This window comes from Typopeltis vanoorti, chromosome 20 (genome assembly GCF_054136105.1).
Source record: "Typopeltis vanoorti isolate ZY-2024b chromosome 20, IOZ_Tvanoo_1.0, whole genome shotgun sequence".
Lineage (NCBI taxonomy): Eukaryota > Metazoa > Arthropoda > Arachnida > Uropygi > Thelyphonidae > Typopeltis > Typopeltis vanoorti.
In genome coordinates this window covers 107729634-107756761 of record NC_143568.1, presented here as the reverse complement: position 1 = coordinate 107756761, position 27128 = coordinate 107729634, and the positions used below count along the sequence as shown (strand labels likewise).

Here is a 27128-nt window from a genome sequence, read left to right as displayed (position 1 = left end):
TCCATGTTCTTTCAACAGATAGCATGCATCATATCCAGATTTAGCTGGACGTCTATAGACGTCCTAGCCGGTAGGGAGGTTAAAGAGACCTGTTATACAAAAGCTACTTAGAGAATTTTAAAACAAATTTCTTGATTTTACCATCAATCAAACCTATTATAAATGTAAAAATTGTAATAAAAGAAACTGTTCCAACATCAGACTAGTTGCTTTGTCAAATCCTATGTGTAAATTATTTGCAAGAATTATCCAAAACAGAATCAACACCTTCCATGAGAAAAAACTAAAGCACAAGTGAGTTCAAGGGAGAAGGAATATTACCACTAATGTAATATTCACAGATTGGCAGATGTATTAAAAGAAATACAGGTATCCCTCGATTAATGTGGTTAATTAATTCCTAGATGTTACCGCGTTAATCAAATCTAATAATCAATGGTAAAAAGTACAATTCGTCCCTGATCGATTACTGTACTAATAGTTCGTTTTATACGGTACTCTTTTAGGAAAGATAAAAAAATGAATGCAAAGTAAATGTTTAATAAATACTTGAACCTACATTAGTTACTGCAATTTTTTTTAATCAAAAGAAGTTATAAAGAGTCGTTTGAACAGTTTTAGTTTTTTTCTTATCGGCATAAATTCTACGATAACAAGCAAAATGACTCTCCAGACCTCGGCAAACAAGCATTCTTCGATTAACATCTGGGGAACCATTACTTGCTGCTTAAGTGATTCTAAACTGCGAAATATTCAATCCAGTTCTTTGACTGTTATTTCCTTTGGAACCTCATCTTCACATTCCATTTGTTTGTTGTTCAATTTCAAGAAGATCGTTGTCACTGAAATCTTTTGAATTTGAATCCAATAATTCTTTAACATCTTCTGCATCAATGCCATCAAAACCAAGGTTTACACCAATTGCAATGATTTCTTTGACCACGTTGTTCACAGGATTTTTGAAAACAACCTAAGTCATTAGCGCATTCTGGTAGAAGGTTTTTCCAAACAGCTTTCATGCAACTAGAAGACACTTGCTCCCACGAGTCACAAATGTTCTCAATTGTGTGTTTAATGTTAAATTTTTTCCAAAATTCGTGGAGCGTAATCGCATTTTTTTTCTCCTGTTGTTGTGTCTACTGCCTTTGAGAATGTCTTTTTAATAAAATTGGCTTTGAAAGTTGCAATGACTCCCATGTCCATAGGTTGTAACAATGATGTTGTATTTGGTGGGAAAAATAAAACTTTCACATTCTCACACAGATCATTAAGAGAATTTGGATGACCACGAGGCTAGCAGCCTCGTGGCGTGAGCATGATTTTACGTGGTAAATTTAAAAGCACGTTAATCAAAACTCTTGCAGCGTATATCAAGGGATTGCCGCAATTAATCAAATCCACGTTAAGCAAGGGATACCTTGAAAATAGATGCATATAGATATATGAAATGCATATATCTATATGCATTTTATTCACTAGATAAAAACATAAATTCCTTAATGGAAAATGACTATATGTTAAATTTTATAAAATTATTAACTAACACAAATGCAGAAGTCAAACCTAGGAACATGAAAACATACAAAGAGAAGTAATGCAAGGATACTTTTCATTTCCACTCCTCTTTTAATCAGCTCTAAACAAAGTAAAGAAGATTTGAGGGAGTAGAGGATACTATTATAGATTTGGTCTGAATCATGGACCAAAGAAACTAAAGTTATGAAGCCAGTTATCATGTCTGTTAATTGGCTGTGTTCTTCTAAACAGTGTACTTGCGCTGAAGATGAAACATGAATTCTTAGAAAGACAAACCCTGCCACATTATGTGTTTGTGTCTATAAATTAAAAAATAATTAAATGCTCTCAGAAAGAAAGACAGGAATGGATATGATTTTGTGAAAACAAGAATCAAGAATATCATCTACATATCTGTACCATACATTAGGTTTGAGAAAAATATCTGAGGAGACATTATTCATAGCATTCCATAAAGTAATCAGCAAGTGTGGAGAGAGGACTCCCAGTGTCAGTGCTCTCTATTTACTGGTATAATTTATCCCAAATGTATCACAAAGAGATAAACAACATCAGCAGGAAAATCTTGTTTAAATAATCAACAGTATTTCTTTAAAAGAATTTAGCCTTTAAATTTGTCACAATCACCTATGGGTGATATTATGGTGGTATCATCTACATAAGATTCAATTGTTCCAGAGGAAAATTTTCTGCTCTCCCCCCTTCCAGCTGTTGCAAGCTGCTGCACTGTAAGCTCAGCATGAAGCCTGGTTGGAATTATGGCCACAGTAACGAAGCTATGAGACCAATATGCCTTTTATCTGTGTGTGCTTTAGTAAAAGTAAACGAAAACACACAGTAATTAACAGACATGTTGGTAAAATATTTTTTTTTGTTATGATTTTACTGCATGGGGAATCAGCGTCAAACCCCAGTTAAGTACTTGAGATTGTGAAAGGTCAGAATCATTATTTCACCATTTTACTCTGTTAAACTGCTACAAGAAACACTCAAAGAGAATCACTTTTAACTGACTTCTACAATTTTTTCTACCAAAAAAGGTAACAAATTTTACTGTAGTTAATAATTTGTTAGGGAGAACTTATCTCTTTCAGTTAAGTTTTCTAAAATTGCCAATTTAATCTATATGTTCATTTTATAAAAATAATCAAAAACAGATATCTTTGGAATACATTATTTGTCTATGTGTATATATGATAAAAAATTTCAATAAAAGAAAAATTTATAAAGTGGACAAATTACACATGATGTGAAAATTAATCACCAACCTTTGTTTGAGCTACAAGAGAATCTTCCCATCTTGCTATTTCTGCATCATATTGCTTCATGCAATGCTCATATATAACTTTTTCTGTGAACTTGTCTCCAGGTGGTGGTGGCTTTTCTGGTTTGTGATGGTGAAACAACTGAAACCAGTCATTAAATGCATCATGGGCTTCCTAGTAGAAGAGAATTTAATATGGGAAAATAAGAACACTTCTTATGACATGCGTTTTTATGAATTTGTTTTGCTACTTTAAAATTGGATAATCATTATAAATTGCAAAAATATCATGCAGCCAAAATGCCAAAAAAGCAGGAAGGAGCACAAAAGTTCATAATTAAATTATCTAAGAAATGAGATGAAAGTCTATACATATATCTAGAGTGAATTTTTAATACATGACCAATAAAATAATGAAAGAGGAATTTAAATTGGGTTTTGAAATCAGAACCCAACTGCAGTTTTAAAGATGTGGTGTTAGTTGTGAATTATTTATACAGACCTATTATTAGTTTTATTTGTTTACTTTTTTTAGCTACAAAGTCCAGTGATATGTTGTTGGATTTAGGTAGACGTTTGTGGCTGCAAGTTTAATTAACTTACCCTTTACGAGTCCTGTGCATCATATATGATACAAATGGTGCTAACTTTGGACACTTGTGCAATGCATGTGATGTACAAGCATCTGAGGTTAGAACCATGTGTATCATATATGATGCACAGAGCAGACAAGGCGGTTAAGTTAATCCAGCAGAAGTTCGTATATATGAAAAGTTAATTACATACAAAAAGGGATACACTAGAAAATTTATATGAAAGTGGCTAGAAAAAAAGTAATGACACAAGATTAAAAATTCTAAGGGTCTATCACCAGAAAATACTGAGAACTATAGGATCTGAAAAAATTTAACCAGTAAAATCATTTATCAAGAGAAAAAAATTAATTGAAGAAATTGAAAATAATACACATAACTCAGAGGTTATAAATTACAAACTCAAATACTGACTAACAACCAATTAGAGGAACTCAGGTAGTATTCTGAGAGATGCTAAACAAATCATCACCATCAGATGAAAATCTTACTCCAGAGATACAACACTTAGAAGAAATTTTATCAAGGAAATCCAAAAACTCTTTAAGCTAAGACTAATATTAATCTATGACTGTGAAACATGATTAGCAAAAAAGGGAGAAAACTTACCATACCTGAAAGAAAAGTACTGAGAAAAAATTCTGGACCATCTTACAATCAAAATATTAGTCTATATGAATGAAGATATAATGAACTACAAAACTCTTTCAAAGGCCCAATGTTCTATCATTTAGATGAGGTAAGAGAATTGAGTGATTTGGTTATGTTGGAAGAGCAGATTTTTTTTTTTATGTTGGACCCATATACGAGAGGTTGGCTGATCAATCTATAGTATATTAGTACCATATATGGATAGTGGGTTGGGAAAAGAGAAACTAGACATTTGATTTAAAAGCCTGTATATTGTATTCCTTGGGAAATACATCAGGGGGAAGACTATTCCACAGTACAGAAGTAGAAGGGATGAAGGAGGAAAAGAAACTTGTTCTGTAGGTTTCAAGGTGTACTGTGAAAGGATGTTGGTGGCAGCTGTACATGTTCCAATGGACTTAGTACAGAGTGGGAGAATTATTGATGCTGTTTCAGATGAACATTTTCCATGGAAATATTTATAGAATACACAAACTGCAAAGACTAAACATCTATGTGAAAGTGAGGGGAGTGAGTTGGTAAGAGATGGGTCATTTATCAGTCTAATTGCTCTCCTTGGCGGAGGCTTAATGGATTTTTTACAACACTCAAAAATAATTAAAATAGACTTTAATACTTCCTATATTTCGTCCTAGTCACTAGGACATCTACGGGGATTACAAAAAAATTAATGTAACATATGCACAAATAACAAACAATACTAAGCCCAACCACGTGGGTGACACTAAAGTCCTATCTAGGTAGAGCGCCCTCTAAGGGCAGTAGTAGGTGGCCTGGAATGTAAGGTGGGAACTCTGGTGATGAGTGTTTCCCAAATCTTCGGAAGCTTAATGCAACCATATTTATTGAGATTTGGTTGGTTTTTGAGAGCTGCTGCTGCTTCTAAGAAAAGTCTCTCTTTCTTGAATTTGCTGTGGTGGAGCATGGTGGTTTTCTTCCATGATACTCTGTGGGTGGTGTCCAAAACATGGTCTGCCAAGCCTGAATGGCCATAGTTCTGTTTGAAGATGTAAGACTTCTGTTCCTCTAGACGGATGGATGCTGATCTGCCTGTCTGTCCAAAGTACGCCAGCTTACAGGAACAGGGTACTTTGTAAACTCCAGGCAGAGAGAGAGGAGGGAGCTGATCTTTCGTAGAACGGATAAGGGTAGCAAGTTTGCAGTGGGGCTTATATGCTGTGTGTAGATTGTATTGTTTTAGTATCTTGGCTATTTTTTCAGATGTGCCACGGATGTAGGGTATGGTAATGGCATTTTTAAAATCTTGTTGACGAGAAGGAAGGGGAATGGGGGAGGAGTTGATTATTTTTTTGATACTGTGATCGCTGTAGCCATTGGAAAGGAAAGTGCTGTGTATGTGGTTAAGCTCATTAGTGAGGGCGGTTCCACTGGAACAAAGATTGTGGGCTCTCTTGGTAAGAGTTTTAATAATGCCATATTGTTGAGAGGGGTGGTGGTGGGAGAGTTTGTGAATGTATCTGCCTGTGTGTGTGGGTTTTCTGTATACGGTGAAGGTAAGTGTATCATTAGGCAGGCGTGTGACTAAGGTGTCTAGGAAGGGTAAACAATTGTTCTTTTCCTTTTCCATAGTGAACTGGATTCTTGGATGTAGACTATTGAGATGACTGAGGAAGGAGTCTAACGTGTCTGGGCCATGAGGCCAAATAGAGAACACATCATCTACATATCTTAGCCAGATAGAAGGTTTGAGTGGGGCTGAGTCTATGGCTCGTTTTTCGAAATCTTCCATATAGAAATTGGCAAGGGGGGAACCCATGGCAGTTCCCTCTATCTGCTTGTAGATTTTGTTATTCCACGAGCAATATCCAGAGTTAATGGCAAAGGAAAAGAGATCTAAGATGTCAGAGGAAAAAACGTTTTCTAAGAGAGATAAGGTGTCAATTAAGGGAATATTGGTAAACAAAGAGGAGATATCAAAGCTTAACCAATATGTCTGTCTTCTTCAAGGTTAAATTTTCTGTGAGGGCTTTAAAGTGGGTCGAGTTTTTTATATAGGAAGGGGACCTTCCAGTGAGGGGGATCAGAGAGTTGGCCAGCTGTTTAGATAGTCTATAGCAAGGTGCATTGGTAGCATCTACTAATAGGCCTGAGTGGGGAATTGGGTTTGTGGATTTTTGGTAAACCGTATATTCGGGGGGGACGGGAGCGGAAGGTTTAAGTTTTTTTGTGAGATCTGGGGGCCAGGAAGATACTTTTTTGAGTAAAATTTTAAGTTTCTTAACTTGTGTTTTTGTGGGGTCGTGTTCTAGCGGGATGTAGGTAGCACGATCGTGGAGGATAATGTTCATTTTACGCTTATATTCACTGGTATTAAGAACGACTGTGGCATTACCCTTATCCGCTCTGGTGATGACGATACTTTTTTCTTTACGTAGTTTCAGGAGAGCCGTGCATTGGGCATATGATAAATTACTTTTTGGCGGAGAAGAATGCGCGAGAATGTTGGCTACGTCAAGTCTGATGTTGTTAGCTATCTCCGACGGTATGCGACCGATTCCACGTTCGATGTTCACCATTACGTCAAACACTGGCACTTCCTTCGGAGCGACGGCAAAATTATGGCCGAGGCAAAGGGCGCTGACGGCATCGTCGTTGAGCCTTTTGGAAGAGAGGTTTATTACTGTCTGGAGAGGTTGAATTTGTGGTTGTGGTTTGTTTTTCACAAGGTTGCTAAATTTCTTGATGTGTTTATTTTTTATTTTTTGGAATTCTCTCTGTGCGGAAGTTTCCGAAATACCAGAAAGAATCGACCAAAGTTCAGGGTTAAGAACGGTGGAGAGCTCTGAATGTAAGGAGCCAATGGCGGCGTTCGTCACTGCGAGGGTAGCACGTGTAGAGGCAATTTGCTCACGGAGTAATGCCTGGCTGGCACAGCGTCAATTTCCATTCTAAAAAAGCACTTCGTATATATAACCGTGCCAGCCAGGCATTACTCCGCGAGCAAATTGCCTCTACACGTGCTACCCTCGCAGTGACGAACGCCGCCATTGGCTCCTTACATTCAGAGCTCTCCACCGTTCTTAACCCTGAACTTTGGTCGATTCTTTCTGGCATTTCGGAAACTTCCGCACAGAGAGAATTCCAAAAAATAAAAAATAAACACATCAAGAAATTTAGCAACCTTGTGAAAAACAAACCACAACCACAAATTCAAACTCTCCAGACAGTAATAAACCTCTCTTCCAAAAGACTCAACGACGATGCCGTCAGCGCCCTTTGCCTCGGCCATAATTTTGCCGTCGCTCTGAAGGAAGTGCCTGTGCTTGACGTAATGATGAACATCGAACGTGGAATCGGTCGCTTACCGTCGGAGATAGCTAACAACATCAGACTTGACGTAGCCAACATCCTCGCGCATTCTTCTCCGCCAAAAAGTAATTTATCATATGCCCAACGCACGGCTCTCCTGAAACTACGTAAAGAAAAAAGTATCATCATCACCAGAGCTGATAAGGGTAATGCCACAGTCATTCTTAATACCAGTGAATATAAGCGTAAAATGAACATTATCCTCCGCGATCGCGCTAGATAAAAATTTTACTCAAAAAAGTATCTTCCTGGCCTCCAGATGTCACGAAAAAACTTAAACCTTTCCGCTCCCGTCCCCCCCGAATATACAGTTTACCAAAAATCCACAAACCCAATTCCCCACTCAGGCCTATTAGTAGATGCTACCAATGCACCTTGCTATAGACTATCTAAACAGCTGGCCAACTCTCTGATCCCCCTCACCGGAAGGTCCCCTTCCTATATAAAAAACTCGACCCACTTTAAAAGCCCTCACAGAAAATTTAACCTTGAAGAAGACAGACATATTGGTTAAGCTTTGATATCTCCTCTTTGTTTACCAATATTCCCTTAATTGACACCTTATCTCTCTTAGAAAACGTTTTTTCCTCTGACATCTTAGATCTCTTTTCCTTTGCCATTAACTCTGGATATTTCTCGTGGAACAACAAAATCTACAAGCAGATAGAGGGAACTGCCATGGGTTCCCCCCTTGCCAATTTCTATATGGAAGATTTCGAAAAACGAGCCATAGACTCAGCCCCACTCAAATCTTCTATCTGGCTAAGATATATAGATGATGTGTTCTCTATTTGGTAAACAGAGACACGTTAGACTCCTTCCTCAGTCATCTCAATAGTCTACATCCAAGAATCCAGTTCACTATGGAAAAGGAAAAGAACAATTGTTTACCCTTCCTAGACACCTTAGTCACACGCCTGCCTAATGATACACTTACCTTCACCGTATACAGAAAACCTACACACACAGGCAGATACATTCACAAACTCTCCCACCACCACCCCTCTCAACAATATGGCATTATTAAAACTCTTACTAAGAGAGCCCACAATCTTTGTTCCAGTGGAACCGCCTTCACTAATGAGCTTAACCACATACACAGCACTTTCCTCTTCAATGGCTACAGCGATCACAGTATCAAAAAAATAATCAACTCCTCCCCCATTCCCCTTCCTTCTCGTCAACAAGATTTTAAAAATGCCATCACCATACCCTACATCCGTGGCACATCTGAAAAAATAGCCAAGATACTAAAACAATACAATCTACACACAGCATATAAGCCCCACCGCAAACTGGCTACCCTTATCCGTTCTACGAAAGATCAGCTCCCTCCCCTCTCTCTGCCCGGAGTTTACAAAGTACCCTGTTCCTGTAAGCTGGCGTACTTTGGACAGACAGGCAGATCAGCATCCATCCGTCTAGAGGAACAGAAGTCTTACATCTTCAAACAGAACTATGGCCATTCAGGCTTGGCAGACCATGTTTTGGACACCACCCACAAAGTATCATGGAAGAAAACCACCATGCTCCACCACAGCAAATTCAAGAAAGAGAGACTTTTCTTAGAAGCAGCAGCAGCTCTCAAAAACCAACCAAATCTCAATAAATATGGTTGCATTAAGCTTCCGAAGATTTGGGAAACACTCATCACCAGAGTTCCCACCTTACATTCCAGGCCACCTACTACTGCCCTTAGAGGGCGCTCTACCTAGATAGGACTTTAGTGTCACCCACGTGGTTGGGCTTAGTATTGTTTGTTATTTGTGCATATGTTACATTAAATTTTTTGTAATCCCCGTAGATGTCCTAGTGACTAGGACGAAATATAGGAAGTATTAAAGTCTATTTTAATTCTTTTTGAGTGTTGTAAAAAATCCATTAAGCCTCCAACATGATGTCCTCACAGCACTTAAGCCTCTACACACGCTCTCCTTGGTATTGAGTCAAGCATTTTGAGGGAGCTTTTAGGAGCCTCCTACTCCAAATGTAAGAACAGTATTCGATAGCTGGGCGGATTTGTGATTTGTATAGTGCTAACAGCTGTTTAGAGGTGAAGCAACATCTTGAGCAAAAGAGAAATCCAAGTTTCTTGAAAGCTGAGGATGCAATGTTGTGATGTGTTTATGCCAGAAAAGGCCTGATGTCAAAGTAATTCCGAGAAGAGAAATCTCATCTTGTCTGGAAATTTGAGTGTTATCTAAAATAATACTGAAGTAAAATGGTTCTTTTTTGTGAGAAATAAGACAGAACTGGGTTTTATTAGAATTGAAGTTGACAAGGTTATCTGAGCCCCATTAGCAGATGGCTTGGAGGTCGGAATTAAGGGCAGTGGTAGTTGATGTTCTGTGGGTCGAGATGAGTTGTGTAGAGTAGGATTTGTGAAATGAAACGGACGAATGTAATGTGCTGTCATCTGCAAAACTGTGTATTGGGTTGGAGGTCAACTGAAGTAGGTCATTGATATACAGAAGGAAGAGAGTCAGTGAGAGAACTGAATCTTGTTGGACCCCAGCATTAGTTGGATGGTGAGAGGATAGGGAGCCGTCTACCATCACACATAGTGTGTATTCAGACAGAAAGCTGGCAATCATCTGCAGAAGTTCCGAGACAGTCCAAATGATAGGAGTTTGCTTAGTAAGCCTTTGTGCCAGACCTGGTCAAAGACTTTAGAGATATCAAGTGCAACCACTTGGGATTTGCCAAATTTCTCCATGGCATTTTCCAGAGATGGGTGATATATGACAGCAGATCACCTGTTGATCGGCACTGACAGAATCCATACTGTGGTCACTTAATAGCTGGGTACCTTCAAGGTAGAGTAGGAGTTGAGAATTGATGGATTCTCCATCATTTTAGATAGGACTGAAGGGAGTGAGATAGGATGGTAGTTAGACAGTGATTTGTCACCCTTTTTTAGGAACAGGTTGAATATAGGCCAATTTCCAGGCTTTGGGATATATATACCAGTGGAATAGGAGAGTATGTACAGACAGCATAGGATAGGAGTCAGTTCTGCTGCACAGACATTCAGGACAATTGGAGGAATGCCATCAGGACCAGGAGCCTTTTTCATGGTTAAGAATTTAGGGATACAAAACACATGTTAAAATAATTACTTTACTTAATGTTACTTTCCTAATATTCATCATCATTTTTCATGTATTACATCATTACTAACTTCCAATCTACAATTTTCCTCCAAATCAGTCTGTCACTTGTCAAGACTCCAATATTATCATTATCAGATTTTATATTTCTATCGTCTAAGGCACATTGTACCGTATCAATCCACCTATATCTTGGTATTCCTCTGGGTCGTTTTCCTGCCAACCTGGCAGAGAACACTTGTTTTGCTAACCTTTCCTCGCCCATTCTGTTTAAGTGACCATACCACCTGAGATTAGCTGTGCTAATGCATTCCTGGATGCCGACAATGTCAAGTTCTTTCCTAATATCCTCGTTTTTAATATGATATTGCCATTGATGCCATCTGTTCACGCCTCTAATCTTTCTCAGGACTCTCATATTTGCGGTCTCTAGTCTTTGGTTAAGTGTTTTACTTCTGACCCAGCTCTCAGATCCATAAGTTAAAACTGGTTTGAACACTGTCTTGTATACAGCTAATTTAGTGTTCCGACTAATTTCTCTCTTATTCCATATGAATTTATTCAATTGACTTCCTACCATACCAGCTTTGCTGATTCTGTTGTCTATTTCTATATTTAATTTACCATCTTCAGTAAAAATCGTGCCTAAGTAGCTGAAATGTTTTACTTGTTCCACAGGTTCACCGTTCACAACACAGTTAACATTTTCAACAATTCTACCTATTTTCATTGTCTTTGTCTTTTTAATGCTCACTTTCATACCATATCTATTACAACAGTTATTCAATTTAGTCAGGGACTCTTGCAAACTTGAAGCGGATTTATTTAGAAGTATAACATCATCTGCATAAAGCAAAGAGCTGACATTAACATCTCCAATTCTGATATCATATTTGATACCAATTTCCTTCATAATGTGATCCATATAGATAATGAATAACAGAGCAGATAATGTACATCCTTGTCTCACACCACATTTAACATTAAACCATCTTCCTGTACTTCCTTCAATTATAACTGCCAACTTACAACTCAAATACAGACTAAGTATTGCTTGATATATTGCCCCATTGACACCATATAACTGCAGCCTACTGAATAGCTTCTCTCTTGGCACCTTGTTATATGCCTTTTCCAGATCTACAAAACTTAAATACAGATCTTTGTTATATTCCCATGCTTTCTCGACTATTTGTCGTAAAGTGAAGATCTGATCCTGAAAGCCTCAATTTGGCCAGAATCCAGCTTGTACTTCACCAAGCTTTTCTTCCACAATTCTTCTCAACCGTTTCTCGAGTATACTTGCATAGATCTTGCCAGGAATACTCAGTAGGGAAATACCTCTGTAATTCTCACATGCAGTTTATTTCCCTTTTTATATATGGGTACTATGAGAGCTCTACTCCAATCATCGGGAATTCCTCCCTCTGTCCGGGCTGTCTGAACTATGCAGTGCAGCCACTGTAAGATTTTATACCACCATGTTTCAGCATTTCTGGTTGAATATCATCTACTCCTGCTGCCTTTCCACATTTCAGGCCTTTGATGGCTTTTTCTACTTCAAGTATGGATATGTATTCCTGACTGTATGCATGTTGTGTGTTTTTTTACCACTATGCTATCACTGCTTGTTTCATTTAGCAATTTTTTGAAGTAATTACTCCATACTTCAAGGATATCTTTTTATCCTGTTTTCATGTAACCTTTATCATCTCTAACTACTTTTACAGCACTCTACCCTCCATTTCAAAGCTTCTTCAACAAACCTCCAGTATATCTTACCCCTTCTTGATATTTATTTTATTATTGCCAAAGTCCTCCCATGACTTTTGTTTAGCTAGTTTTACACGGTGTTTAGCTTTCTTACATTTGTCTCTGTATTCTCTAAGAGCACAAGCTGACTTATTTGCCAGGAACTTTTGATATGCTTTCTTCTTTTCCTTCACCGCCTCTTTAACTTCCTGTGTCCACCAGGGAGTTCTGATTTTTCTATCCTTGCCGACAACCTCACCACATGACTCCCTGGCTGAATCAATCAGGGTTTTCTTCAAGGCTTGCCACTGAATCTCCAAGGTTTGGTTCATGTCTCAAACTGTCTCATTTTTTTGTCAATAATCTTTGTGTATTTTAGTCTACAGTTCACACCTGAGAGCTGCTCAACTTTTATTTGCTTTAAAACTTTCTTACATGTTATTCTTTTGAATATGAAATTCAATTTTATCCTGCTCAAGACTATATAGTGATCGCTTCCAATTTCAAATCCTCTGTACACTCTGGTGTCTTGCACCAGGGAGAAAACATCACTATCAACAATAACATAGTCAATGAGACTTTTCTTATTCCTAGCCTCTTCTCTCCATGTGAATTTGTGCACATTTTTATGTTGGAACATGGTGTTAGTAATAACCAGTCCATGACCTGAGCAGAAATCCAACAGGTATTTGCCATTATTATTGGCTTTGCTCTTTTCACCAAATTTCCCCAAAATATTTTTGTATGAATGACAATCATTTCCTACTCTGCTATTTAGATCCCCAACAAGGACCAACTTTTCCTTTTTCACTGTGTCAGTTGTTTTTTCTAAAGCATCAAAAAATTCCTGCACTTCTACCTTAGTAGAACCTTCTGTGGGACCTTAGGCACAAATAAGTCTCATTGTCCAATTCCTCATTCTGATATTTGCCCACATCACTCTACTTGAGACTGCCTGCCATTCATTAGCCTCGTATTTTGTGTTGAATACTATGGCTACTCCTTTCTTTCCTTGATTGCCATTTCCTGAATATAGCATTTTGTATTTATTGTTCAGAAAGATCTCACCAGTATTTGTCTTTTTTGTTTCAGTCACTCCTATTATGTCGATCTGGTACTTATCTAATTCCTCAGCTAGCTCCATTTCTTTGCCATTCAGGCTTCTTATGTTGATAGTACCGATCTTTAACTCTGGTGATGTTGAGTTGGGGTGTGTGCTTTCAGATTTGTTCCAGTAGCTGACTTTTTGCCGTTCGCCCTGGTTCCCTGGCGAAAACAACAGGGGCCTTGTTTAACCGGGAGACGCCCCAGCCAGTATGAAATTTTGTCATGTTGTACCATCATTTTCTATATTGGTTTAAGCCAATAAGAATACAATTTGGTCGGCTAAATCCCAAATTGCCGGCCCATCCTCGTTCGCTCAGAATCAAGGTAGATAAATTGTGGTATGCCTGATTTTTCATTTGTACAGCCTTGGCCCATCTTTTGGAGAACCAGGGTTTAGATAGGAGATGGCAGTTCACAGACGTGTGGGGAATGTATGTTTTCATGCCAGAGAGGATTACTTTGGTGATACGTTTGTTGCATATGTTTGGATTGGAAGACTGGAAACAATAGTCCAACCATGGGAATGCATAGTAGTCTCGGAGGCTGTCCCATTTGGCACTGTTATAATGCCAAACTACTTTTGTGTTGGTTTGACTGTAAGTGTTGTTGCAAGGGGCGGGGTTGGGAGGAGACGAGCACTAGGTTGTGGTCAGAATTACCCAGGTGGCTCACTACATTCACTGCATATTTGGAAGGGTCATTGGTAAGGAAGAGATCTAGGGTATTTGGGGAGTGATTCGGGTTATTTGGTATTCTGATCGGCTTATGAACAATTTGTGTAAGGTCGTTAGTGATGGAAAATGTTTCAGCATCTCTGCCTACAGGATCTGTACTACTGGAAGAGGAAAGTCAGTTGATGTTATGGACATTGTTAGATCCTGAATGGACGAATTTTAAGAAATTATTCATTCAGAATCTAACATGAGAATTCTAGCTAACTTAGATAATACCTGTTCACCAGCAGAAAGTTCTGATTTGTTGTATAGGAAATTATGTAATAATATATGAATTGTAATCAGTGTAGACTAAAACTAAGCTGGAGAATTATCAGATTAATGATCATATTGCAAAAGGGAAATAGTAGTTACATTTTGTCCTATTAAGCTGTCTAAAACTTTGTAAATCGACAGACAGTAAAGAGCACCAGCGCAAAGGTCGTGTCTGGAACACACATGTCAGGTGTAACGCCGCAGGGTACTGCATAATCGGAAGATGACGCAAGCACGCTTCCCTAGAAGACAGTACCTATCAGCAGTAAGGAAATTGGGGATCATCTTGAGGGCATGAAAATTAAGGGTCATGCGAAAAAGAAGGGAGAGAATATAAGGCAATACGTGCAATATTGCGGGGCTTTTCGTTCCTGATTTCACCTCAAGGATTCCTGACCAGTGGACGGAGAAAGGACGAGCCAGGGTCCTACGATGTCAGACAGCAGGCAGTCTTTCTGAGTATGCCGAGCAAGATCCCAAGACGAGCTGCACACGAATCATCGGCCTATGCAGAAAATGTGCCTGTCGCTGGATGCCCCATTCAAGAAAAAGGAGCGGAGATAACTCTCAGTCGAGGCAGTAATAAGTTTGAGTCCAGAAGAACGTAGAAGGGACAATGTAGCCATAAGCCAGGCGCAGAAACAACCGATCGAAGGATGACCCGAACAACACAGAGCAGTTAACAGACCTTCGGAAAAACTAGGTAATGTAAAGACCTTTACTATATATCTGAAAGAGATAGAATAGAAATTAATGTTAGATTAAGTTAAGGTGACAATCCATAGAGGACTCTGATAAGAATTCGTAATTTAAGACCGCAAAATTATGTTCAACAAAGAAAAGTCAGGAATGAATCTATATAGTTGCATGTGACTGAAATTATATGTGTATTTGTATTTTGTGGAGGACCTTTACCAGATAGTAACAAGTTGTATAAAATGTCTTTAAGAGTAGCATGCATAAGAGAATTGATTTAGAGTAATATTGTCATTTAGTTCTATTGTTTTGTGTGATTAGCATTGTGATCTGAATGCATTTTGATTAATTTAGCATTGTGTAACTAGCTTAGCATGAGATATTAACCTAGTAAAAGATTTGGAAGTCTTAGTATTTTAATCCAATTTTGTTGCAATTGTCATTAGTTCCAATAAACATGTTTTGTTGCATGTACCTGACTCATGCCTGAATTCGAGAATTCAAATTACCACTTATAAAATTTAGAACCATAGCGGGAGGGATTTTGATGAATATGTTTAAGTGATAGATCATTGGCCATGATTGCAATTAGTACCGCTATCTATTTAGTCTGTGTTAGAGTGAATGCCAATCAATCTAGGAATATTCCCTGAACCTGAATAAACTCATGTTATAGGATACTGGCTAGCGCAGAATAAAAAATAAATTTGCCAGTATCAGAAAAGGAATCATTCCTGGGTAGAGCCGAGTTAGGCACACATAAAGAAGTATATAAAAGAGGAGATTGTATGACTAAAGGGTATATAGTTAAGTTAATAGAAATAAAAGTAATAAAGGAAACTAAAATAATAAAAATAAAGAAAAATAAGATAAACATAAGATATAACAACATTACACCAACTGACTTTCCTCTTCCAGTTGGTGTTATGGACATTAAAATCACCTAGGAGAATGATATCACTGTTAGGAGAGTGGGACTGGAAAAATCAACTTTTAAGGAGAGTAAATTAAAAAGCTCAGAGTGGTTGGTGGTATTAGGAGAGCAATAGACATAGCAGATGAATTTGATTGAGTGGGGGAGAGATATTTTCAACCAAAGGTCAAAGTTGGGTGATTCTAGGTTAGGTGCTCTCTGTCAGGGTAGGTCAGAGCAGACATATGCGCAGATGCCACCCTTGGGTTGAAAGGAGTTAAATAGTGTATAGAGCAGCACTATCCATCTCAACCTTTGGAAGATTGAGATGCATAGTGCTTGGGGAAAGGTGGGATTTGAGTTTCTGTTAAAAAGAGTAGGTGGGGGTTTGGTGACTGCAGATGGTAGTGAACACTATTAAGGTTGGAGATGAGACCATGGATGTTGGCGAAGTGGGTATGTAAGGTTCTGTGAGGCATGGCTTTGACCATTTCCTATGCAGTGCCTGCATACTGGTCTCCTTGGTGGCATCACTTGATTTTTGCACTAGTTTGGTTTGTTTGTAGCCAATTGTCCAAACGCCATTTTTGCATTTTTCTTCTAACTGTCTTCAGAGTTGGCATCTTTGTTCCCTCCAGGCAAAAGTTAAATCAGGTCGAGCACATATGCAGGATTGGGGGCGACTGTCCTTTATCTTGCTATTTATTGCCTTTATTAATTTGGATGTGTTTGTCGGTATGTCACAGTTTACTTTCACGAGTGGAAAGTTCATTTCATCCTTTCTTTTGTTTATGGGTTCGAAAGGATGATATTTGATGATATTTCTGGGATCGAAGTTGTATTCACCTGCTAATTTGCTGACGTCTTCTTCTGAACTGGTTCCTGCCGGAAAGTTCAGAAGAATGGCGTTCAATCTCCTGTTTTCGGCCTCAAGCGACTCATGTACTGTTGATGCGATTAGGTCACGGAATTCATTAGTGTGCAGGTGCACTTGTGATCGGCCACTGGTCGTTGAGTATCTCAGCTTAGTTCCAACTTTTGGATTTTGGAAGAGACGGTATCAATCATAGTATTAAGGTGTTGTTTGAGGTTTTCAACTCATTTGCCTAGGTTCAGTAGCTGTCTAACAGAAGGAAGGCACATCGAACAGAAGAAAGGCTGGTTGAGATCGATAAAAAGCTTATGTGCTGATTCATCTCTTTTCATGCAGGAAGTATGTAGCCAGCAGCAACAGAAATTGCACAATACTTTTTTCCCCTTTTGGTAACTTCGGATTCGCTGCTGTGGCACTTGGCGATGAGCTGTGCTATGCTGACAAGACTCGAAGTAATCTTTCATGTGGCAGTTTTTTTATTGTAAAAATAACTGATCTGAAGGACTATGGGTACCCCCCCCCCCCAGCAAAATGTTTTGCTGGGCAATGAAGGCAATCTACCACTAAGTGGATGAAACTGGCATTACCTCTACCTAGGAATGTATCCTTTAAATCTATTCAAACACTGCAAACAGAATGTAATTTCTCAAATGATGCCAATTTGAAACTTTCTGTGAATGATGATGCCTAGACTTATTTGGTTGGTTCGTTGTGCATAAGATCAGAGTCAAATGTGCAATAGGTCAATAAAGAACATAATGAAAAATAATAAAAAGTATTTCATTTAACTCTGTTTCATTCATATTAGCAGATAACTTTGCGAAAAAGAAATAACATTCTCATGGTCACTGATTTTTAGAAATATTTTCATAAGCACTACATACACATCTTCAGTAAAAAGCAAATAACATTTATTTTTTAATAAATTCTATAATGCAAATATTTTCAGATATTTGCATTATAGAATAAATCTATAAGAATAAATCATAGTATTTAATTTTTTTTTTTTTTCCATATTAGCTAGGCATTTGGAGATGGAGAAAAGCATGAAGAAATAGGCATTGAGCAAGAAACTGACAATTATAAGAAGTGTATTAAAGAAGGCTTCTCATATGTGGAATATGCATATGTATGTGAAATTTGAGATGTGTCCAGGTATTTATGCTAATCTCCTTTTGGCAGTTTTTCAATTTTAAAACTTATTAAATAACATACTTACTAAAAATCCTTGGAAACACAAGTACTCTCTAACAGCATTGGCATCATCAGGTGGTAGTTCTTTATTTGGAAACTAGTGAAAGATACAGATACAATTTTAAATATGCAATAATTTGAAGTGACAAACTAAAAAAGTAATTAGTATTTACAAAATTTTTTGGAAATGAAAATATTTTCATATTCTTTCCTTGCTCAATTTGGATGAAAGCAACTATGCTATGAGTACCAATTTAAATATTATAAAATAAGCAGATGAATATTTCAGTATCACGATTAGTAATTCCATATAAGTAATCTGCCACATGATGTTAAGTCTTTATGGGTTAGTAAGAATGATTACCTACTTTAACTTGAATTATAATTTAAATCCATTTATATGATATTTTCATTAATGTTTATGCACATCTATCCCAATTACTTTCTTATTTAATAATTCATTAAATTTAAACTTCATTTTGATTCTCCAAGTTTTCCATATCACTTTTTCATCATCACCTTCAAATTTCTCAGGGGATATACAGGCTATTATGATAGCACTACATGAAAAGTTATATTATCACTAACTTACTATCAATAATTTTCCTCCAGATTAGCCTGTTATCAGTAACATTCCAATATTATCAGATTTTATATTTCTGTTTTCTAAGGCACTATTTAACTGTATTAAAAACGATGACAGGAACAATAACCAGAAGAAGACCAAGATCTTTTCCCTGCCATCTTGCAAAAGAACACTTGTTTAACTAATCTTTCCTATTCCATTCTGTTCAAGTGGCCATACCACCTGAGATTAGCTCTGCTAACACATTCAGGAATGTGTTAGCAGATGTCAAGTTCTTTCCTAATATCCTCATTTTTAATATGGTATTGCCATCGATGCCATCTGTTCACGCCTCTAATCTTTCTCATGAATCTCATATCTGCAGTCTCTAGTCTTTGGTCAAGTGTTTTACTTCTGACCTAGCTCTCAGATTCATAAGTTAAAATTAATTTGAACACTGTCTTGTATACAGCTAGTTTAGTGGTTTGACTAATCTCTCTCTTATTCCATATAAATTTATTCAGTTGACTTTTTACCATACCGGCTTTGCTAATTCTGCTGTCTATTTCCAAATTTAATTTTTCACCAAAAATTGTGCCCAAAGAGCTGAAATGTTTTACTTGTTCTATAGGTTATCCAATTGGGATGCAGCTGATATTTTCAGTCTTCTATTTAAATTGTCTTCGTCTTTTTAATGCTGATTTTTATACCAAATTTATTACAGCAGTTGTTCGATTTGGTCAGGCAATCCTGCAGATTTATCATGGATTTATTAAGGAGTACAACATCATCTGCATAAAGTAAAGAACTGGGATTAATATTTCCAATTTTGATATCAAGTTGAATACCACTTTCCTTCATAATGCAATCCATAAAGATGATGAATAACAGTGGAGATAACGTACACCCTTGTTGCACACCTGATTGACATCAAACCATCTTCCTGAACCTCCTTCAATTCTAACCTGATTTACAAATCAAACAGAGACTATGTATTGCTTGATATAATCTCATCCTCATTCATTCAGTACCCAAAAGATAATTGAGATAATTTGTAACTGATAAATCAGTATTATTCATAGTAATGTATCATTGATGAAGATGTACATAATTAGGCCAGAATAAATAAAACTTGTGATTATATAAGTATCAACCAATAAAAATGTACAGACATTCATGACAGGATACAGTTTTTTTTAAATTATTTTTAAAAAACCGATGACCAAAAAACCATAATAAAAAACTTGATCAAATCATAAAGTTTCTCAAGTACTTACTTCAGTGTTCTTAAGATTGATACCACATTTAATACTAGTTCAGTTTATTATTTCACCAACATAAAATGCCGATTATGCTTTTAACACTTACACGTTTATTCCATTCTTGAGTGATAACATTAATTGAATCTGCAGGAATCTTATTGAAAACATCTTTTGCTGCACTTAACTTCTTACTTACTGAAAGAGAAAATGAAACAGTTTATTTTCTAATAAATAAATATGAGGGATATTACTAACATAATATCCCTCATTTTAACATTGCCCTTTTTTTCATAGAGCTATAACCTATAAAACTGCAAGCACTAGATTAAGCTATCAAAAGCGAATCATATTCTGCATTAAATTAAATTTCCTGCATTTTAATTAAAAGAAAAGAGATGAATTGAAACCTTTACTTAGGGATCATGTACCTTGAGTGTCAAAAATTCATCATAATTGTGAGTAGTCCAGGAGGCTTGGAAACCTTTGGACGCCTTGTTTGTGCCTTTTATGTAATGAACTTTTATATGTTAAGATTTTCATCATTTGTTGCTGGAAATTGTGATTGTACTCTTCACTTACCAGTTTCATGTAGCCATAAGCATAAATAAATAAAGTGTCAAAAAGAGAATTTAATGAATAGTATTTACACAATATTTTATTGATTATGTGACTGTAAATTAATGGATATGCTTTATATTATTCCTAAGATTACCATATGGATTGAAGCTTATGAAATAATGACTTTATCCATGCAATTCATTTTCTTACACGCTAGATATAGTGATGCTAGAATTTAGAATAAAATTTGCTTCATCAAAATTTTGCCATTTCTAAACTGATACTGATGCAACATAAAAATCTCTGTGTGAAATCAATTTCAGTTTTTATACTCAGATTAACTTCTAAACTTTGCTGTGGGTATAAGAAAGTTTGAAAACAAGAACCCAACTTTGAAAACTCAGTGTCAAAAACTGAAAAAAAAAAAACTGTGATTCAACCAAGGAGGCACAGTAAAGTTGTATGTAAGGATAAAAAAAAAGTCGAACTTCATGGTAGGCTCAAGAAGTTAAAATACAATTCAAGAAAAGATGAAACTGTACCTAAAGTTCTTATCAAATAAGGAGGTTCCATTAAGGAATATTGGAGAATATGTCAGAAAGCTATATAAAAGTAGCTAAAATTTTAGTAAGAATATATACAAGATAAATATGTGAAAAAAATTGGAAAAAAATGTACTGGAAGCTACTGAAAAGCTTTGAAATGGAGGAAAGATTACTGTGAGGAATCTTTTCTCCATTTTATCATTTAAGAATTCTTGAATTGGGTTGACAGAACAGTGGTAGAAAATATATAAGAGAAATGCAATCAGGAGTACCCATCAGTACTTGGTGGAGATAGCAAAACGCATCAAAAACCAAACCAGAAATAGGGAAATGCAGCTAGAAAAATGCTCAAATATAGAGGCATAAAAGTTGTACACATTATACTGGATAATTCAGAGAGCCTGGTCAAAAATTGGAATTTCAGATGATTGGAGTATAGCTGTCACAAGTACCCTTCTATAAAAAAAAATGGAAATTATTATGAGTGATAAATTGTCCCAACTTAGCATCATCAGGAAACAACTGGATATCACCCATAGTCCACCAACAATATCATTAATATATAAGTTAAATAATAGCCCAAGTACAGAACCCTGGGGCATATCACTAGTTACTTTCCTTCTTTCAGACTTATCACCTCTATTAATATTCCCTCTAACTTTTGCCAGCCTATGTGTGCACACAAAACATTTCATGTGCATGATAGCTTGTAGTCAAAATAGCAAACATCACAAGCTATAAACTCATAATTTGATAAGCCTAAAATTGGTGACATCTTTGTTAAAAAATTTTGTATGTTGCATGCTAAAATACATGTTATAAGTACAACCTTAATGCTTACTTCTTTAGCTACTTAACTAAAACCACTAACATAATATTCTTCATATTAACACTGCCCTTTTTTTCATATAGCTATAACACGTAAAATTGCAAGCATTAGATTAATTCACTTCAATCTGTGTAGCTACAAAAATCCATCACCATTTACACAAGTTCAAGTGATGTACTGTCTAGACAGTAGATGCTCTAAACAAACATGCCTCTGCAATTTGCTGATATCAGTGTTAGTTTGCTCACACTGCCCAGGTTAAAAGTAACTAATTAGAATGTATTATTAAGCTAAATTGGGTAAGAATAATACTGGAGTGGAGACATTGTAGAAATTAATAAAATAAGTGAAAAGTATGATTTTTTATATAATTTGGTTTTATAGTACATTCAAAAATTATTGACTGTAAATTAGAAATTCTGAAAACAAAAATTTTGTGCATACAGTTACTAGGTGTGTGCACTCCCTTTTTGACTGGTATGTTCATGTGCACATGCACAAGTTAGAGGGAACATTGACCTGCATGCATTATTTTAATAACCTTCCTATCCATGTCAAAAGTTTATTTTGCATACTCCCCCTTTTCGTTTGTATTATTGTTTATATCATCATTATTAATATTACAAAACCCTATCTTAGAAATATATACCTTACTGTGAAGCCTCATAATGCCTAAAAGGATTATTTAATTGATCTTCAAAGAGCTGCTTCTCCCTCCTCCCCCCACATCTCTCTCTCCAAGAATTTCCTTTTACTGGAAGGACTTATAAGTAGCAGTGCACTTCAGGTAACAGAAATATATATTTCTATATATTTAATTTTTTAAAACTATATACTTTATATATAGCCAGGCCTGTGTAAAGTGGAAGTGGCATTTGTATCCTCTTGGATAAGCCACCTAAAGATAAATATAAGTGCAATCCTAGCCAACCAGTTCCTGAATTAGTCCATCTCTGGCATGAACAAGCAGGTTTTTCTCCTGCAAACTAAGTTTTTCAGCCTGTAAACTCAAGAAAATCGACCATAGAACCCACACTATTTCAGACAATAACACATCCTGTTAGGGACCATGAGATGGCAGCACTTGTTTGCCAGTCTCTTCATCAGTTGCCACATTAGTGATAGTCTTGGGCCAGTTATCTCTGATTGGCTATCTATTAGTAGAGATTGAAGTGCCCACTCAGTCTCTAAAAAAGTAGATATGGTTAAAATGGTCTTGCCTACTTCCTATAAAGAAATAAAAGGCGTTAGCTGATTTACTTTTTACTTTTACTCTATATACATAATATAAGACTGAACAGGATAAAACTCCTTTTAATGAACAGAAGTGAGAGACATATATACTAAAAGTCAGTCTCTTAAGAGACTGACTTTTAGTATACTGATGTTGGAAAAATAAGCTCTACAAACTGAAGAAAGCTAATAACTGTTGTAAAAGAGAAAGAAATTGTGGTTTAGTGAATGTGTGTGTATTTGTGTAGTTCATCTATGTTATGTGAATTACATGACATTCCTTTTCCATTATCAGATCTTCAATGTGCAGTTTAAGGAAGATCATTTATCTATTTAATTAAAAAAAGCAAAAAAATGACAAGTTGTTACGAGATACAAAGCTAGATGTGCCTAATGAATCAATGGATATGTTTATGCATATCAGAAAGCAAATCTGACATGCGATAAAGAAAATTATTTCAAGGAAATTTTTAATTATCAGTTAAAATTATTTGTACAGAATATCTCAGCATAAATATCACCACACAAAACATACTATTTTCAGTAGTGGGATACATTATATTCAATTGTCCTTCCCAAATTAGCTTTGCATGTAGTTAATACATGGAAATTTTTAAGTAAGTCCATAGACTTTAAATGACAGTTATTGCTTTCTTACTGTCCCCCCCCCCCACTTTTTTTTTTTTTTTTTTTTGTTAATATAGATGATATTTAGTCAAAATACTGTATTTCTTACCAATGAATATTCGCATTAAAGCATTGGCTTGCCTAATTGCTTCTGCTCTATGTAATGGATCAAATACTAGCCAGTCAATGGAATCAATCTTGCGGCAATCATCCTATAAAGTAATGTACACATATATTTAACTAATGAAAACAAAACTGGAAATTGTATATTATTTATTCAAAGACTGACTTTTTAAGATATTTGTAACTACGAGTGCAGTATTTGTTTGAACTGAAAGTTTTGTGAAGCTTTTTATCATTATTATATAAATATATGCACTGCTACTTGCACAAAAAGGCAGCCAAGATGTTCTTTAATGAGGAAATTGGTGAGATACTGTGTGTGAAGTATTCATTAATGAGGTGAGAAGTTTGTGAACGAAAGATAAGCATTGGGAGAATTGTCAAAATTGTTCTGAAAGAGAGTGCTAGAAGTGTCATCATATCAAAAATGACACAGTGAAGTGGTGATTATAGTGACAAAAAAAGATGCAGATGAAAGTGAATGGAGTACGAATTATGAGCGAGCATGTTGAAAGAACAATAATAAGAGCATGAAAAAAAAGCAAGAGAAGGGAAGCTTTGAAATGATGCTTAAATGGGACAGCATCTGAATATGTCACTCCAGTTTGAAGAATAAATAAGGAGGGAGTGAAATGGATGTGCAATCTTATTAAGCAGGAGATCCATAAGAAGATGTAGAAGAAATCTCATGAGAATAAGAGTGAGAGAAGTTATGAAAGAGGAGATTGTTTGCATAATGAGTGTTCACTCTGATCAATGAGCATCATGCATGTAACAAAGTGCACAGTACTACCACTACAATGTATGAAGAGATAGGGTACATGAAAATGGGATTCAAGAGCTGTTGCATAACTTGGATAAGATATTAGATGAATATTAGATATTAGACTGAACATTCCTTTGGCATAAATGCCAAAGGAATGTTCGTCAAATTGGGATGGCCCTTAACATGTTTGTATAATCTGAGTCTCAACACGAAAGAGTGCAGGATAGTTCCACTGTACAAAGTGATGCAAAAACTAACATGTCTAATTACTGACCTATCAGTATCTCTGGGTAGTGGTGAAGATTTTAGGGAAGTTGATAAGAACTTACATACAGAAATGAGTTGACAGACAAACTATATTTTTCAAAGAACAGTATGGGTTTACTAAAGAGATGTAATGTCTGATCAATTTGCTCATATTTCATAATTATATTACAGATGAACTGGATAAAGGTAATATAGATACACTACTGCTGTTGCGCTTTGCTAGGATACCACATGAAAGGTTGCTGAATAAACCGGAAAACATGGAATAGAATATAAATATTGACTTGGATAAGTGGGTGATTGAATGACAGGTATATTGAAGGTAATAACAGGTATATAGAAAGTGGTATATGAAGGGTGTGAATCTACCAGATTTAAGGTAGTGTACCTCAGGGTTCAATCCTTGGGCTATTGTTGTTCAATCTGTACATTAATGACATTAGGAAGGGTCTAAAAGGAGATATGTAATTGTTTACTGATGATGCAGATATAGGCAGGGTAATCAGGGACCACTGATATCCAGCACTTATGGAATGATTTGAATAGCTGGAAATTTGGGCAAACGAAAATGGTTGTCAGTTTCATGTTAGTAAGTGTAAAGTTATGCACTTTGGCAGGATGAGATTTTCAGAAGCATAATATATCAGCTGGTTACACTACAAGAAACTGATAATGCTATGGATTTTGGTGTAATGGTGGACAGGAATTTCACGCTCAAAGGCCACATAGCAAAAGTTGCAAATACATCATCAGAAGATAATCGTGATGTTGAAGCAAACCTTGACACATAAGAATAAGGAAATCGTTTTGCCTTTTTATAAGGCCTTGATAAGACCACCTTAAATCAGGTTTCCATCTCTTGACGAGTCTTTGACTTCTTGAAGGTCTCAGATGATAATAATAATAATAATAATTGAGTTCTTTTGTCAAATATCTACTCAAGTTCCTTTCAACATTTCAGATCTTTGATGGCTTTTTCTATCTCAAGTATTGTTACATACTCTTGATCGAATGCCTCTTGAATATTTTCTATAACTGTATACTTGTCACTGCTTGTTTCATTTAACAACCTTTTCAAAGTAAATCACTCACAGAAGATCCTCTAGACATCTAGAATATCTTTATCTTCCCTTTACAGTCTTTCATTCCTTTTACAATAATCCTTCCTTTGTTCCTAAATTGAAAAATGTTCTGCAGGCTATTGGAATATTTTGCCACTTTCTAACTTTTCCCACAACTTTTGTTACACTATTTTATCAGCTTTCTTATGTTTTTTTTCCTCCCTATTCTCTCAAAGCACATAATGAGATGCTTGCTAGTAAGTTCCAATACACTCTTTTCTATGACAGCATCTTTAACTTCAAGAGTTCACCATGGGGTTCTGACTTTTCTGTCCTTGCAGAAAACTTACTGACATGCATCTTGGGCTGAATTAATCAACATTTTCTTCAAGGTCTGGAAGTGAGTCTCCAAGGTTTATCAGTGTGTCATTATCATCAAATTCGTGACATTTACCCACAAGGGACGTACAGGATATGATAGTACTACATGAAAAGTTTACATCATTACTAACTTCCTATTTACAATTTTCTTCCAAATCCATATGTTATATATCAAGGCTCCAACATTGTCAGATTTTATATTTCTATCTTCTAAAGCACTTTTTACCATATCAATTCACCTATAAATTGGTCTTCCTCTAGGTCTTTATCCTGCCAACCTGGCAGAGAACACTTGTTTTGTTAATCTTTCCTCTCCCATTATGTGTTTAAGTGACCATACCACCTGAGATTAGCTCTGCCAACACATTCCTGGATGCTAACAATTTCAGGTTCTTTCCTAATATCCTCATTTTTAATATGATATTGACATTGATGCCATCTATTCATGCCTCTAATCTTTCTCAGACTCATATCTGCAGTTAAATTTAAAATTGGTTTGAACACAGTCTTGCATACAGCTAACTTAGTGTTTCGACTAATTTCTCTCTTATTCCATATAAATTTATTCAGTTGGCTTCCTACCATACCAGCTTTGTTGATTCTGTTGTCTATTTCCATATTTAATTTACCATGTTCACTAAAAATCGTACCGAAGTAACTGAAATATGTTACTTGTTCAATAGATTCTCCATTCACAATGCAGTTGATATTTTAAATGCTTCTGCCTATTTTCTTTGTCTTTGCTTGTTATTACTGACCTTTATACCAAATCTATTACAACAGTTATTCAATTTAGTCAGGGAATCTCACAGAGTTGTAGCAGATTTATTTAGAAGTATAACATCATCTGCATAAAGCAAAGAGCTGACATTAACATCTCCAATTCTGATATCAAGTTTAAT

General features: G+C 36.2%; 1 protein-coding gene across 1 annotated transcript in view; it reads right to left on the bottom strand.

Annotated features, from left to right (window-relative positions):
• Window positions 1–27128, bottom strand: part of Nup107 (nuclear pore complex protein Nup107) — a 304699-nt gene that overhangs the window by 32056 nt on the left and 245515 nt on the right. Inside the window, exons 20-23 of the mRNA XM_090410299.1 lie at window positions 23738–23840; window positions 19943–20031; window positions 18035–18106; window positions 2805–2975 (exon numbers count right to left, since the gene is read on the bottom strand). Of these exons, the coding sequence (XP_090266425.1) occupies window positions 2805–2975; window positions 18035–18106; window positions 19943–20031; window positions 23738–23840 (435 nt within the window). The remainder of the gene's footprint in view (window positions 1–2804; window positions 2976–18034; window positions 18107–19942; window positions 20032–23737; window positions 23841–27128) is intronic.